Below are 15,333 nucleotides of genomic sequence, written 5' to 3'. Positions count from 1 at the left end.
TAGACTAATTGGTGATGGCACTTTGGGAATTTGAATTAATCCCAATCTTTAAAGGTTATTTTGCTTTAAGAAGGAGACACATCTCATTTTAGAGCTGTCCAAATAATTGTTCTTCATGAAAGTTTAGTGACAATCCCTGTTTACATCAGGATCAATTTTAAACTGTTTTAAAGAAGGGAAAATATTTTTGAAAAGTGTTCTGTAAAATCTTTTTGTATAATTTTTAGAAGGCCTGCTGAATTTCCACCTGTAAGCTAATTGGTTGCAGTTCAAACCTATTGTGAGTTTTGGGAGTTTCTGGGTGAGAACCTTATTAGAATTATTAGAATTAATACTTATCTATAGAAGCCTTGGGGGAGGGTGGTTAAATGACCATTACAGTAGGGGTCAGAAGCCTCCAAACCTGGCTTCTTAAAGTCAGCAGAACTTATAAGGTTAGATTTGAGATGGGGTTTGGTTTGGTAGTTTTCATTAGTGAAACTTGCCATCTGATGTAAAAGAACCCACTCTCGGGGTGAGATGATATGATGCTATTTTTTTATGGCAGATCTCTGTAATCAGAAACAAGCCAGTAGTGACAAAAGGGAAGGTATCTGACAGAATCTGTTGCCATTGTGAAAGAAGTTGGTTTTATGGGGGAAAAAATGGAAAATTGGATAAATGCAAATACGTGAAATCTTGTTGTTTCTAATCAAATGACTGGTTACACTGGTACTCTTGTATAGTCAAATGAAAGATATTATGGCTTCTAAAGTATTAATGGAAATAATTTGGGAAAAAGGGAAAAGAAGTTTTATGAGATAATGTTTACGAATGTAAGGTTGAATCGTTATCCCATAGACTAAGGCTGGGATTTAAAGCTATATTGTATCTATGTGGGACAGGGTCCTTAGATGTTTTAAAGTGATATAAGAGCAATTAGGTATTAATACAAATAGTGTAATTAATCACTGGAACTAAATCAGAGACATTTTCAGTTTAGGGAAAGGAATTTCAATGTAAGTCTCTTGGGAGAGAAGTTGTAGAATTGTACTGATGGAAAAAGTTAAACGTGGATTTAAATTCATTCCATCGTCTAAAACATAAAGATAAAGTTATATGGTTGAATTCTTTCAGATCAGGTATAATTAGAGAAGAATAGAAAAATAGAGGAGAAACTGACGCAAATGTGTTAGAGCAGTAACTTATGATCTTAATGGGAAGATTTTATGAACAAGGGAGGAAATGCATGCAAGCTATTTAGAGCTAGCTTTAAGGATGTTCCTTAGGCAATTGTCACTGATCATTGGAACTTGCCATTCAAAGACTTAATGGGACTGTTAACTGACTGTTTTTCTGAGTCTAACTCCAGGTGTGAGTATCAAGGAAAGCTGACCCAAGATGGCAGCAGCCCTGTTGGAAGGCAGGCATGAACTGCAGGTATGATTTCTTGGCAAAGTTGAGGGGGCAACTGTTTAGCATATGCTGAGGTGAGACCCTCTTGACTTAACTGAAACCTGGCAGACTAAGCCTGGCTCAATACAGCTTGCAGTTTGACATAGCCTCTGCCTGGAGTTGACAGGAAGCTGGGGAAAATACGGTCCCCTTACTCTAAGTCCCTACTCTCTTGGTGGCAAATTTCTATAATCAGAAGGTTTAGTAAATCTATTAAAATAATTGATTATGGAACATCTTAGATTACTATAGGACTGGGACTAGTGTTAAGTTAGGTCTTTTTCTTGGCAATAGTATGGAGACAATTAGGTCAAGGGCTTGTGAGAATATTTTGTTATTTGGTTAATATCATGCTTGTCTAAAGCTTTGTTACAATTACTAATGTTAAAAGAAGAATGGCTTGTGGTTTATTTTGTAAATGCCATCAAAGAAACATGGCATGACTAAAAGTTTATGATGTTATATGTACTGTGTTGAGAATTGGCTATCTAATGTATTTGTGTATGTTCTGGAGTCTGCTGTTAATTCCTTAGTGAAATATCATCCTCCTGGTGAGGAAATGTTAATGTAAAGTATGTTAAGTAAAGTATGTAAAGAGTTAATGTAAAGTATGAGGAACTGGGTTCTGATGTAAATTTCTTAAACATGGCAATTGGCCAAAGTTCCAATTTTGAATTTGTAAAAATGATCAGGGTATAAGAATTAGAAAATTGTGCCAAGGTAACTTTTGTAGGAGAATGGAAAAAAGCTGGTTCCTACAAGAAGCCAAGAAGAAGATGCTGGAGATGGCTGGAACAAATACCAAGGACCAGAGGACTTCACTGATGTTGTTCCCTGCCAGACAGCCTTAGGGGAAGAAGACTTTTGAATCTTAAAGGGACAATTGCATTATCGTTTTCTTTTGGGTCTCTGCATCTGTATTTACAAAGGGGACTGCCCCCTTTGATTTGTCAATGCATCGATCAATCCTTCCCATATTTAATGGGGTGATGATTAAGGAGAATAATTCAGATGAGAAAGAGAGTAAGGGAATATTAAAAATGTGGAAACAAAAATTCGAATAAAAGAAGAGGGGGAAATTGTAAGAAATGGGAGGAGGAGTTTTGTTTCCACAGAACTAAAGGTGTGTTTCCCTGCCCTCTCCCACCCCAGCTTTAGCAGAGACCAGGCCTCAAGGTCGGTCAGGTGAGAGGTCAGAGGCCCTCTGTCTATATTCCCTTCAACTACCCTAATACTGAGAATGGTCTCATGAATTACACACATCATCTTTCTTTGTAGGAATGTAAGCAAAACAGTTCCACTTTAGTAAGTCCCTTATGATTTCTCTTTCTTGTTTACCTTTTCATGCTTCTCTTGATTCTTGTGTTTGAAAGTCACATTTTCTGTTCAGCTCTAGTCTTTTCACTGAGAAAGCTTGAAAGTCCTCTATTTTATTGAAAATCCATATTTTGCCTTGAAGCATGATACTCAGTTTTGCTGGGTAGGTGATTCTTGGTTTTAATCCTAAGTCCTTTGACTTCCAAAATATCATATTCCAAGGCCTTTGATACCTTAATGTGGAAGCTGCTAGATCTTGTGTTATCCTGATTGTGTTTCCACAATGCTCAAGTTGTTTCATTCTGGCTGCTTGCAATATTTTCTCCTTGACCTGAGAATTCTGGAATTTGGCAACAATATTGCTAGGAGTTTTCTTTTTGGGATCTTTTGCAAGAAGCGATTGGTGGATTCTTTCAATTTCTATTTTACCCTCTGGCTCTAGAATGTCAGAGCAATTTTCCTTGATAATTTCTTGAAAGATGATGTCTAAGCCATTTTTTGATCATGGCTTTCAGGTAGTCCAATATTTTTTAAATTATCTCTCCTGGATCTATTTTCCAGGTCAGTGGTTTTTCCAATGAGATATTTCACATTGTTTCCACTTTTTCATTCCTTTGGTTCTGTTTTATAATATCTTGATTTCTCATGAAGTTACTAGCTTCCACTTGCTCCAATCTAATTTTTAAGGTAGTATTTTCTTCAGTGGTCTTTTGGACCTTCTTTTCCATTTGGCTAATTCTGCTTTTCAAGGCATTCTTCTCCTCATTGACTTTTTGGAGCTCTTTTGCCATTTGAGTTAGTCTATTTTTTAAGGTGTTATTTTCTTCACTATTATTTTTGGTCTCCTTTAGCAAGTCATTGACTTGTTTTTCATGATTCTCTTGCATCCTTCTCATTTCTCTTCCCAATTTTCCTCTACTTCTCTAACTTGTTTTTCCAAATCCTTTTTGAGCTCTTCCACGGCCTGAGACCAATTCATATTTTTCTTGGAGGCTTTTGTTGTAGGCACTTTCACTTTGTTGACTTCTTCTTCCTGGATCTTCTTTGTCACAAAAAAATATTCCGAAGTCTGAGTCTAAATCTGAGTACTTTTTCACTGCCTGTTCATGTTCCCCGCCAAGTACTTGACCCTTGAGCTTTTCGTCAGTGTATGACTACTTGTAGAGTAGAGAGTACTTTGTCTCAAGCTTTAGGTGCTGCACTGCTGTTTTCAGAGCTACTTCTACATAGCAAGGTCTGCCACACCAGCGGTCCTCCTCCCCCAAGAACCACCAACCTGGACCTCAACCCAGATCTTCAGCAGGCTCTGCACTCCTGCTCTGATCCACCACTTAATTCCTCCCACAGGGTGACCCTGGGGGAGAAGCAATCACAGCTGGAGCTCTAGGAGCAGCCCCAGAGCTGCACCACTTCTGTGCCCCTGAGTTGGGGCCAACCACACACTCTTTTCACTCTGATTCAGCAGATCCAGAAGTTTTTCCCACTAACCTTCCTATTTTCACCCATTCTAAAAAAAATCCAAAGGCATTTACAATTGCTTCCTAGAAAATAAGAAAAAAAGTGGGGGGAGGGGCAGAGCCAAGATGGCAGAATAAAAGCAGGGACTTGCTTGAGCTCTCCCCCAAACCTCTCCAAATACCTGTAAAAGTGACTAAAAAAAATTCTACAGCAGCAAAACCCACAAAATGACAGAGTGAAACAAATTTACAGCCCAAGACAACCTGGAACGTCAACAAGAAAGACCTATTGTACCAGGCTGGGAGAGAAGCACACTCCAGTGTGGGCCACACCAGCACAGACAGGACCAGAGCCGGCCTCAGGGGATTGAATCACTGGCAGCTGTGGCAGTTTCCAGACTTCTCAATCCACAAAGACCAAAGACAATTTAGCAGATTGCAGATCAGTGGGAATGTCTCTCCAGACCTGAGTGAGAGAGGAGTGTGGAACAGCCCAAGCCCCAGGGTGGTGGAGATGGTGGTGGTGCCAGTGGCAGCAGCAGCTGCTTCCAGAGCTCCAGGCCCACAGATGGTGGGGGGATCGTGCTGCCTGTCAGAGGGGGATTGCAAAGATCTTTTTGCTCACCCTAAGGCAGGATTCCCTTGCTTTGCCCTACTTGGATCTGGGTCTCAGTCCTGGGTGGTGGTCCTGGGATGAGGAGGGGTGCTGGTGTAGGGGAGCTTGTCGCTGTGGTGGAGAGCAAATCCTCCTTGAAGTTTCAGAGCAGAAAAAAATGCTTGTAGTTACTCAGAGACCAGAGCATAGGAAAGGGGTAAACATCTCTCCTTTGACCATACCACCATGGAAGAACTGAAAATTTACAGGCCCCTTGAAGTAACTCTGAAAACAGCTGCACAAAACCCATGAATTATACCTTCCACACTGAAAGCAGAGTCCTACCTTAACAAAGAGTTAAAAAGGTAAGAATTTGGCTGGGAAAATGAGTGAATAGCATTAAAAAACTCAGACTATAGAAGCTTACTTTGGTGACAAAGATCAAAAATACAACCAGAAGAAAACAACAAAGTCAAATATCCTACATCCAAAGCCTCCAAGAAAAATATGAACTGGTCACAGGACATGGTGTAACAACAATGTGGCTAGCAGCTGCTCTACGGGGTGTAAGACCCAAGAAGACCAACAATAAGAGCTTCCAGCACAGGTTCTTTGATCTCCTTTTCTAAGGAAAGCAACTTTAAAGGTTTAACTATCTCACTTTAGTGAAACATACATATATCATTCACTTAGTTTGGGAGGAAAAGCCAGCAACCTGAACTTCAAAGCAAATACAAACAGAAATTACAAACAGAAAATATCAACAGATCAAATAACACAATTCAACAAATAGGACTTGTCTAATCAAGACATCATGTACATAGTTACCAAAAAGAGAAGCGCCAACGCCTGGATTTTCTTCAAGGCCAGGGGGCTCCAGAGTCTCCATACCAACACTCTTGCAGTGAGTGAGAGCCCCAAACAAAATGCTAACTTCTGGGTTTATACACCTTGTTCAGGGCCTGAAGGCTTTACACTTAATCAGCAAAAGGGTGTGGGCCTGGGACTTAACACCTAGTAAGACTTAATCCAAGGCACTTGATTACTTTAGCATTCTCAAAGAGAAAACAGTAAAAAAAAAATTCTCACCCTAATTACCCATATATCTCCACCCTTTCCAGGATCCTTGGTTTTACATAATCTAAATAGCCACAGATCCTAGAACAAATAAAGGCATTATATATTGTGATTCAATCAGGGAACTAAAACATAAAATTCACAGCAACATAACAAAACATATCATTCAGTATCATTCCCCAAAACACTTGTTTACAATACAAAAATGATCCACCCCTAGGTCACACAGCAAGTTGCAATCTTTGTTAGTAAATACAGAGTGTTCAGTAAGGTCCTTCTTAGACATGTGTCCTTCTCCACACACTGCCATTGCAGGCTTCCTCCAGGTACCCTCAAGTACAGGCATGCTATAGTTAGCAAAGTCCCAATTCAATCAAAAAAGTCCAAATAAAGTTCTCTTGGGGGTCTGTACTCCTCACATTGTTCCAGCCCCACTTCCAAGTCCTAAGGGGTGGCTGGGAAATGAAGCCAACAGGGTGGGGTCCTTGAGAGTCCAAGACACTTCCTCCACCAACAATAGACAACTCCATCTCTCCCTCTTGGATCCCAAACTGTCCCAGGGGAAGGCAGCAAACAAGCACACTCAGCACCTTGGTACAACCAGGCAACCAGGGCTGAACTTCAAGGTCTTCTTCCCGGTCATCCAGATCCTGCTGGCCACTCCTGGCTTCTGCCTGAATCCTGATGCATGCAGCTCCCAGCTCTTTCTCTGACCTTTCCAAAGTTCTCACACAGGCAGTCCTCTGCTCTGGCTGGGTCAGTATGTCAGCAGCCATCTGAATGTTGTCTTACATCACCAATTGCTCCTACTGAATCTGTAGGAAGGCCATACTTCCCTTTTTCTCTTGCTTCACCAACTGCTCCTGCCAAGTTTGAAAGAAGGCCATCTTTTGCTCCTGCCTCAAAGCTCCACATACAATGCAATCTCAGGACACCCACCCCTCCAGCACAGTCCAAAGCCAGGCAAATCCGCTCAAGCCCTGGCTCTGGCCATCCCTGCCTCTCACAAGCCTCTGCTTGTTTTCCTCCCACAGCCTGTCTCCACTGGAGTGCTAGTGGGGTAGGGAGGGGAAAGGAGACACCTAGGAAACCATCCCATCACTGTTACTCACCTGTTTTTCTTCAGGTCTCTGGGGCTCCATAGAACCATACCCACCACGAGTATAAAGACCAATCCAATAACTGGGAAACATCTAACCACTATCTCAGTGCCCTCAAACCCCATACTTTCCTTTTAATCTGGAGATCCTTCCAACTATGCCATTTTGTAACAAAAATGTGTCTAGCACTTGCTATAGAGTTGTAAGACCCAACAAGACCAGCAACACAGGAAAGCTGCTAGCACAGGTTCTTTGATCTGCTTTTCTAAGGAAAGCAACTTTAAGGGGTTAACAATCTCACTTTAATAAAATACACATATATCATTCACTTAGTTCAGGAGAAAAAGCCAGCACCCTGAACTTCAGAGCAAATACAAACAGAAATTACAAACATACATTATATAAACAGAGAAAACAATACAAACCAGTCTATCTGTATCAATACATAGTTACCAGAGAGCAGAAGCATCAACATCTGGGTTTTCTTCAAAGCCAGGGGGCTCCAGCAGCTACCCAGAGTCTCCACACTAACACTCTTTCAGTAAGTGAGAGCCCCAAATAAAATAATACCCTCTGAGTTTATATACCCTGTTCAGGACCTGAAAGCTTCACATTTAATCAGCAAAAGGGTGTGGGCCTGGGGCTTAGCACCTAGTAAGACTTAATACACGTGACTCGATTACTTTAGCATTCTCAAAGAGAAAACAGCAAAAAAAAAAAAAAAATTCCCACCCTAATTACCCATACACACAGAAGAGCTCAAAAAGGATTTTGAAAATCAAGTAAGAGAAATAGAGGAAAAATTGGGAAGAGAAATGAGAATGATGCAAGAAAATCATGAAAAAGAAGTCCATAGCTTGCTAAAGGAGACCCAGAAATGCTGAAGAAAATAACACCTTAAAAAATAGAATAATCCAAATGACAAAAGAGGTCCAAAAAGCAAAAAGGAGAAGAATGGCTTAAAAAACAGAATTGGCCAAATGGAAAAGGAAGTCCAAAAGCTCACTGAAGAAATAATTCCTTAAAAATCAGAATGGAGTAACTGGAAGCTAATGACTCTATGAGAAATCAAGAAGTTACAAAGCAGAACCAAAAGAATGAAAAAATAGAAGACAATGTGAAATATCTCATTGGAAAAACCACTGGTCTCGAAAATAAATCCAGGAGAGATAGTTTTAAAAGTATTGGGCTACCTGAAAGCCATGACCGAAAAGACCTGGACATCATCTTTTCAAGAAATTATCAAGGAAAACTGCCCTGATAGTCTAGAACCAGAGGGCAAAATAGAAATTGAAAGAATCCACTGATCACCTCCTGAAAGAGATCCCAAAAGGAAAACTCCTAGGAATATCGTAGCCAAATTTCAGAGTTTTCAGGTCAAGCAGAAGATATTGCAAGAAGCCAAAAAGAAATTATTCAAGTATTGTGGAAACACAATTAGGATAACATAAGATTTAGCAGCTTCTACAATAAGGGACTGGAGGGCTTAGAATATGATATTCCAGAGGGCAAAGGAGCTAGGATTAAAACCGAGAATCACCTACCCAACAAAACTAAGTATAATCCTTCAAGGCCAGAAAAGAATATTCAATGAAATTGAAGACTTTCAAGCATTCTTCATAAACAGAAAGAGGAAAGAGAAATCTTAAGGGACTTATTAGAATTGAACTGTCTACATTCTTACATGGAAACATAATATTTGTAACTAATGAGACCTTTCTCAGTATTAGGGTAGTTTGAAGGAATGGGTATACACATATGTGTATATATGTTTAAGTATGCATGTGTGTGTATGTGTGTGTATACACAGAGGGCACAGGGTGAGTTGAATATGAAGGAATGATATCTAAAAAATAAAATTAAGGGGTGAGAGATGAATGTACTAGGAACTGGGGAAAGAGAGATGTAGAATGGGATAACTTATCTCACAAAAGAGGCTTTGGAGAGACAGAGGGGGGAGATGAGAGTCAATGAGTGAACCTTACTTTCATCAAATTTGGCTTAAGGAAGGAATAATGTACATACTCAGTTAGGTATGAGAATCTCTTACCCCACAGGAAAGCAGGGGAGCAGGCAATGAGAGAGGTGGGAGATGATAGAGGGGAGTGCAGACTAAAGGAGAGGGTAGTAAGCAGTTTTTGAAAAGGAACAGGGTCAAAGTATAGAACATAATAAATGGGGGCAGGATAAAATGGAAGAAAACATAGTTAGTCTTTCACAACATGACTACTATGGAAGTGTTTTGCATCACTACACATGTATAACCTATACACATGTATAACCTTCCCAATGAGGGTAGGTGGGGAGAAAAGAAGGAAGAGAATTTGGAACTTAAAATTTAAAAAATGAATGTTAAAAAATTGTTTTTATATGCAACTGGAGGGGCAGGGGATGGAGCCAAGATGGCAGCTGAGAAGCAGGTACTTGCTTAAGCTCTCCCCCAAATCATTCCAAATTACTGTAAAAATGGCTCTGAACAAATTCTAGTGCTACATAATCCACGAAATAACAGAGGGAAACAAGTCTCCAGCCCAAGACAGCCTAGATGGTCGCTAGGAAGGGTCTATCAGACCATGCTGGGAGCTGAACACAGCCCAGTATGGGCCACTCCAGGACATACCAGACTGAGAGGCAGCCAGAGCAGGCCTTAGGGCCGTGAATCCCTGAGCTGTAGCAGTTACCAGACTTTTCAACCCACAGACACCAAAGACCATGGAGCAGGTTAGTGGGAAAACTGTTGGATGGAGTGAGAGCCATCTGGCCCCAACCCTAGCAGAGGCAGAGATGGCATGGCAATGGCAGCAGTAGCAGCAACACCAGCAGGAAGCTCCTGCAGCTGCTTTCAGAGTTCCAGTGTCAGCTGCTTCCTGATTCGAGAAGCGGATCAGAGCGGGAGTGCAGGGATCACTTTGCTGGTACAGAGGCAGGGTTCTCTTGCTTTACCCTGCTTTGGTTCTGGGTCACAGGCCTGGTTGGCAGTTCTTGGGGGAGGCAGTTCTTGGGGGAGGTAGTTCTTGGATGAGGAGTGCTGCTGTGGCAGAGCTTGCACTGACGGTGGAGTAGAAGTACCTCTGAAAACAGCAGTGCAGCCCCTAAGGCCCCAAAGTACTCTCTACTCTACAAGCAGTCATACCGTGACAAAAAGCTCAAGAGTCAAGTAGTTGGCTGGGAACATGACCAGGCAGTTCAAAAGGACTCACACTCAGACTATAGAATCTTTTTTGTGACAAAGAAGATCAAAACATACAGCCAGAAGAAGTCAACAAAGTCATAGAGGCTACATCAAAAGCCTTCAAGAAAAATACATGCAACTTGGAAATAAGATATACAGGCAATGGGATATAAAAATCTATCTTACCCTACAAGAAAGTAGGGGGAAAGGGAATAAGAGAGAAGGGGTTGGTGATAGAAGGGAGGGCAGATTGGGGGAAGGAGTAATCAGAATGCATACCATCTTGGGGTGGGGACAGGAGAGAGATGGGGTGAAAATTTGGAACTCAAAATATGGTGGAAATGAATGTTGAAAATGAAATATAAATTAATAAAAAATGTAAAAAAAAGAAAATGAGAAAAAGTTAGAGAAACAGAAGTCATATTATTATGTAAACTAGAAGGCTTCCTTGTTTCTTTCTTTTTTAAAAATAAATGTTCTATTGATTTTGATATTTTGCTAAGGGCAAGCCTCAGAGCCATGAAGACTTGGATTCAACTTCTGTTTCTAACCCATACTGGCTATGTGACTAGCCAAATCACTTCTGTCAGTTTTCTAGGCAACTCTCTAACCCCTAAGTGACAGAAAAGGTGCTGAACTACACTAATAAAGAGTTTCCTCATCTGGAGTTCTTCATGCCAATAAAATGACAGATCCAGTCCCAATCCTTGTTATATACTTCCTTGTCTTTGAAAATATATGCTATACATAAGTTAACCTTTTCTTGACAAATATGGGTCATTATTTAATGTAATTCTACAAACTTTTTATGCCAACTATGTGCAAAGCACCAAATGCTGAGCATCAAATATAAAGATGAAAAAACTGAACATTAATTATTATACAGTACTATACAATCATGATGCCTTCAGGGATAATTGAAGTAGGTAGGCATAAATATCCCTGCACCAAATGTCCTCAAACTTTGTAGATTTGGAAATATTTTATCTGTTTTTATAGTCTTTTTTGTCTCTTTTATTCTCAGGGCCATCAGTGATTATATATTTTTGTGAATGTGCTTGGTAACAGCAGCTACCCCTCCCCTCCACTAGATATGGGCTGGAAAACAAAATAGGTGGAACTTTAAAATAAGAACTAAGGGTTCTGAGTGAGGCCCCAGGGCCTGTCAAAGTTTCAAGTGATTAACCAATTTCTTTTTACTCCCAACCCCTCTCTTAGTGGACTTAATTAAGACTCGTGGAATGAAGAATAGAAGAAAAGAGGTTACTATGAAGAAAGCATCTGGCAAAAAATATGTTTTTATTTAAATAAATAAGTAAACTCAGATGTTGAGCTTTGATGGGTATCCCTGGACAGAGCCTCTAACCAACTCAAGAGTTTTTAACTTGTTTTATATGATAGACCCATTTAGAAGTCTGGTAAAGCCTTGCGACCCCTTCTCAGAATAATGTCTATTGTCATACAGACATTAAAGGAAAAGCTTAATTTCATTTAGAGATTAAGGAAAATAAAATGTTATTTTTTTCCTTTCAAATACACTGAAATCTATCCATGGACCCTTTAGGAGTCTGTGGATTCAAGTTAAGAAGCCATGCTCTAAGTTCTTGGAATTCGTGTGATGTTCAGAGTTTGAATGCATTCTGTCATGAAGTCTGCTCCTATTTCACATGAACCGAGTTTAAAATATTCCTGGAGGCCAGATGACAGCCCCTGACTTGTATGCAACAGTTAACGTCCTACTTGACATTACCCTAGAATTCATAAAGGAAAAGAAATTTGTTTGAAAAACATGTTGATTCTAAATCATGAGACCTCAAGCAACCAATACAGACAATTTCCTAGGGTGCAATATTCATAGGAAGTAACCAAGGAAATTTAATTATTTTATTAATGTACATATTTTTAATTCCAGAAAATTTTGTCGTCTGTCTATTTATTCTGTGATAACTCAAGTTGCATTACAGAGGATTGAAGCCTCTGGTGAATAGTAAATTACAATTTTTAAATTTTGCCTACAGCGCGCAAATGATGTGCTCTTTTTCTATCCTGGTTAGGTGTGTTGTAAAGAGGGTTTTGCAAAAGCATTCCTTCTGAGATTATCTTCCCTCATGTGTTGGTAAGCAAAATGGCCTTTGTTTTCTTTGAGTAACTCAGTGTATTTCTTTAAGCCTTACTAGGTGCTGGGCCCCAGGCCCAGAGCCCTATTAGGTGTGGAACCTATGTGGATGCGGATTGGTGACTGGGGTGGGGGCCAAGATGGGGCTGGCTAAGGGGAGGTGTTAACTCCAGATCCATGCCTTATTGGGTATTAACCTAATCAATGTGAACCCAAGGGTAGAAAGCTTCTACCTGCAAAAGTGTTGTTATTTATACTTACATGTACAGGGTTGGATCCTCAATAGCATCTGATCCTCCTAAAGGAACTGGAATCAGAGTGGAAACTTTTGAGAAAATAACAAGATCAGATAATCCTGTATGTCAAAAGTAAATAAGAGCATCATGGAGCTCTTGGTTTCTTTCTTTGTTTACTGCATTCTGGCATCACCTTTAATGCTCCTTATATTTGGGCCCTGCATATTGAACTTGCTTGTCAGATTTGTGTCTCATAGACTCATAGACACTGTTTAGCTTAAGTATCACCTCGAGAGCCATGAAGCATGGGCTGTTTTGGGGACTTTAAAACATAATACAGTTAGAGAAGTTTCCTACTTGATGGCCTTCATCAAACTCTCACATCCCGTCGTCAGAAGAGATTGTAAGATGCTCACAGTTAGAGCTGCCCCACAAAGCTGCCCCTTACTGTATATACAACCTGTTGGGATCAACAGGATATTTTGGATGACCCGCCCCACCCAACCATCCCTCTTGACCCCTCCTGCTGCTCCCCAACCTCCCCAAGCTTCTTGGTTTCTTGTGCCCCCCTCATTCCTCTATTTTCCCTTCCCCTTTCCTCTAGCCCCAACATCCCCCTGCCCTACCCCTGTTTCTTGCCTCATTTCACTTTTCACGTCTCCTATCCTGCAACAGCTCCCATTCCCCCCCCCCCCCCCCCCCGCACCATGGCCACCCTTGCTCAGGTCTCAGCTAAGGGTGTCACCAGGGCAGCTCCCCCTTCAGTTTCTTTTCCCCGAGGCAACCCCTATTCATGTTCTAACCTTGGGCCCTGCCCTCACCTTAGTCTCTATGGTATCTTTCCCTCTGAGCCACTACCCCCTACTCAGGTGCCAGCTGACTTTTTCCCTTCCCAGCCGGATCCACCGGCCTTGTAATCTAATCCCGTTTAGACAACACTCCCCAGCATACTTGAGGATCTGTTTGAACACTCTTTCCTTATGTTCTCTTTGCCCTGCCCCCTTTGTTGGGAAATGATAATCATTTAATATCAATTTAGTAACTTCAATAAGGGCCAGAGCCTGAACTAATCAAACTAGAAGAAGAGCCTGGACCTAAGCTATTCTTTGTCCTCTGAGTTTACTCAGAGAATACCTATTCCTATGTCAACAATGCCAGATCAGGCTGGCTTAATAGCATTCTTTCCTCTGTCTACCTTGAATAATGTGACCTTTTCTTATCTTAGTATTTTATGGCCATATAGTATATTATGGTATGTTAATGGTAAATTAAACACAGAGATCCTGGGTTGTAATTTCAATGTACACTTTGTCAACTCTCTTTATCTTACTGTATATACAACCTATTCAATTAAGTAAAGTCCTTTTCTAGTATCATGGTTAAACATACACGGGGATCATAAAATTAAGTAACACAGGCATGCTGAGTTCAGACTAAAAATGTATTTAAACTTTTTCATTCCTTTGTTCAGGCAGTCAGAACTTATGCTCTGGCTCCTTGTACTTACTAGCTTTAAGGGAATAAAAACATCATGAATTTACATGTCACCTAGTTTGTTTGCCTCCTTTAACCAAACTTTCAGGTTGACAGAAGTGACCTGGTGTTGAAATTGGAAGTCAATCCTGGAACCAGAGGACCACCAGTGGCTGGTTCTTAGATACCCCTGATCTAATACACTATATGCTCCTGAGCCCCGAAGTAGTGTGGTACACAAAACAAGTGGTTAGGAGAGGTAGGTAGTAAATAGTAATCTTTAATTCCCTCCCAGGAAATTGTCCTTTATGCTGTCATGCTGTCTGTTTGGTCCTTTGTTGCTTAAATACTATTTGTATGCTCCTTGTTTGCCTTGTCAGGTTTTGTCTCCTCCACGGTTGGAGCCACCAACTTCCAGATGACCGCTCAGGCTATGTACCCCTTGAACCCGTTGAGGTCGGGACGGCTCTACAACCTTTGCCAGCAGGAAGCAGTTTCAGAACCCGAGACTTGCCACCCTTGCCCCAAAGGAATGTGGGTCCCATTTGTTTGGGGGGTGAGGAGAAATGATGGGGTACAGAATGGGAACCACCTTATTCTCCCTATCTACTCTCATTTTAGATTCAACCTGGCCCACTACCATTAGTGTCACAAATGCTAAGAGTACCCATTATGGCAAAACTGGAATTTATCAGGACCCGGTGTGTTAGCATTTTGGGGTCCTGAGCACCTCTAAAAAACCTCAACATTTTGGTTCCCTGAAACCAGGAAAAACTGCTCCAGCCAAGACTTGTAGGTATGTAAGCCTCCCCCCTCTCCCTATCAAATACCCTCCAAGCAAGCACCTTAGTGGTTCAGGCCTGACCTTCTCAGGTCCCATTAGGTCAGACAGCTAGGAGGCCTGACTCCAGTGGTTATGTTAGAGCCCATGGACTGGGCACACCTTGAACAATGACATCTTTAGGTTGTCTTTTACAAAACTGGCAAGCTGTCTGTTCTGAAAACTCTTTAAGATGCTGAGATATTTTGGATGACTCCTTTATGGCCCCCAGGGTTTTGCGCCCCCCCTTCCCCATCTACATTCCCTCCTGCCCCACCCTTCTTGTTTCTCTTCCTTTTTCTTCTGACCCCCCCCCCACTCACCTTCCATGTCTCCTACCCCGCATTTCCTCCCATAGCCCCTCCCCCACACAGGCCCACCCCCTGTTCTGGCCCCAGGACCTGCTCCTACAACAGTCCCTGCAGTATCCTACTCAGATTCTGTCCTGCACTCCATTCCCACTGCAGTCTCTTTGTCCCCCCCCCAACCCCCTATTACTCCTCAGGTGCCAGTTGATTTCTCTTGCCAGCCAGATC

General features: G+C 41.3%; 1 protein-coding gene across 1 annotated transcript in view; it reads right to left on the bottom strand.

Annotated features, from left to right (window-relative positions):
- The window catches only part of LOC118831168 (receptor-type guanylate cyclase gcy-1-like), a 139,876-nt gene extending 133,220 nt beyond the window's left edge, over window positions 1-6,656 (bottom strand). Inside the window, 1 exon segment of the mRNA XM_036738341.1 lies at window positions 6,293-6,656. Within this exon segment, the coding sequence (XP_036594236.1) occupies window positions 6,293-6,656 (364 nt within the window).
- Between the last annotated feature and the right edge of the window lie 8,677 nt (window positions 6,657-15,333).

This window comes from Trichosurus vulpecula, chromosome 9, assembly GCF_011100635.1.
Source record: "Trichosurus vulpecula isolate mTriVul1 chromosome 9, mTriVul1.pri, whole genome shotgun sequence".
NCBI lineage: Eukaryota > Metazoa > Chordata > Mammalia > Diprotodontia > Phalangeridae > Trichosurus > Trichosurus vulpecula.
The sequence above is the reverse complement of the archived record's forward strand: the minus strand, read 5'-3'. Positions and strand labels throughout refer to the sequence as shown.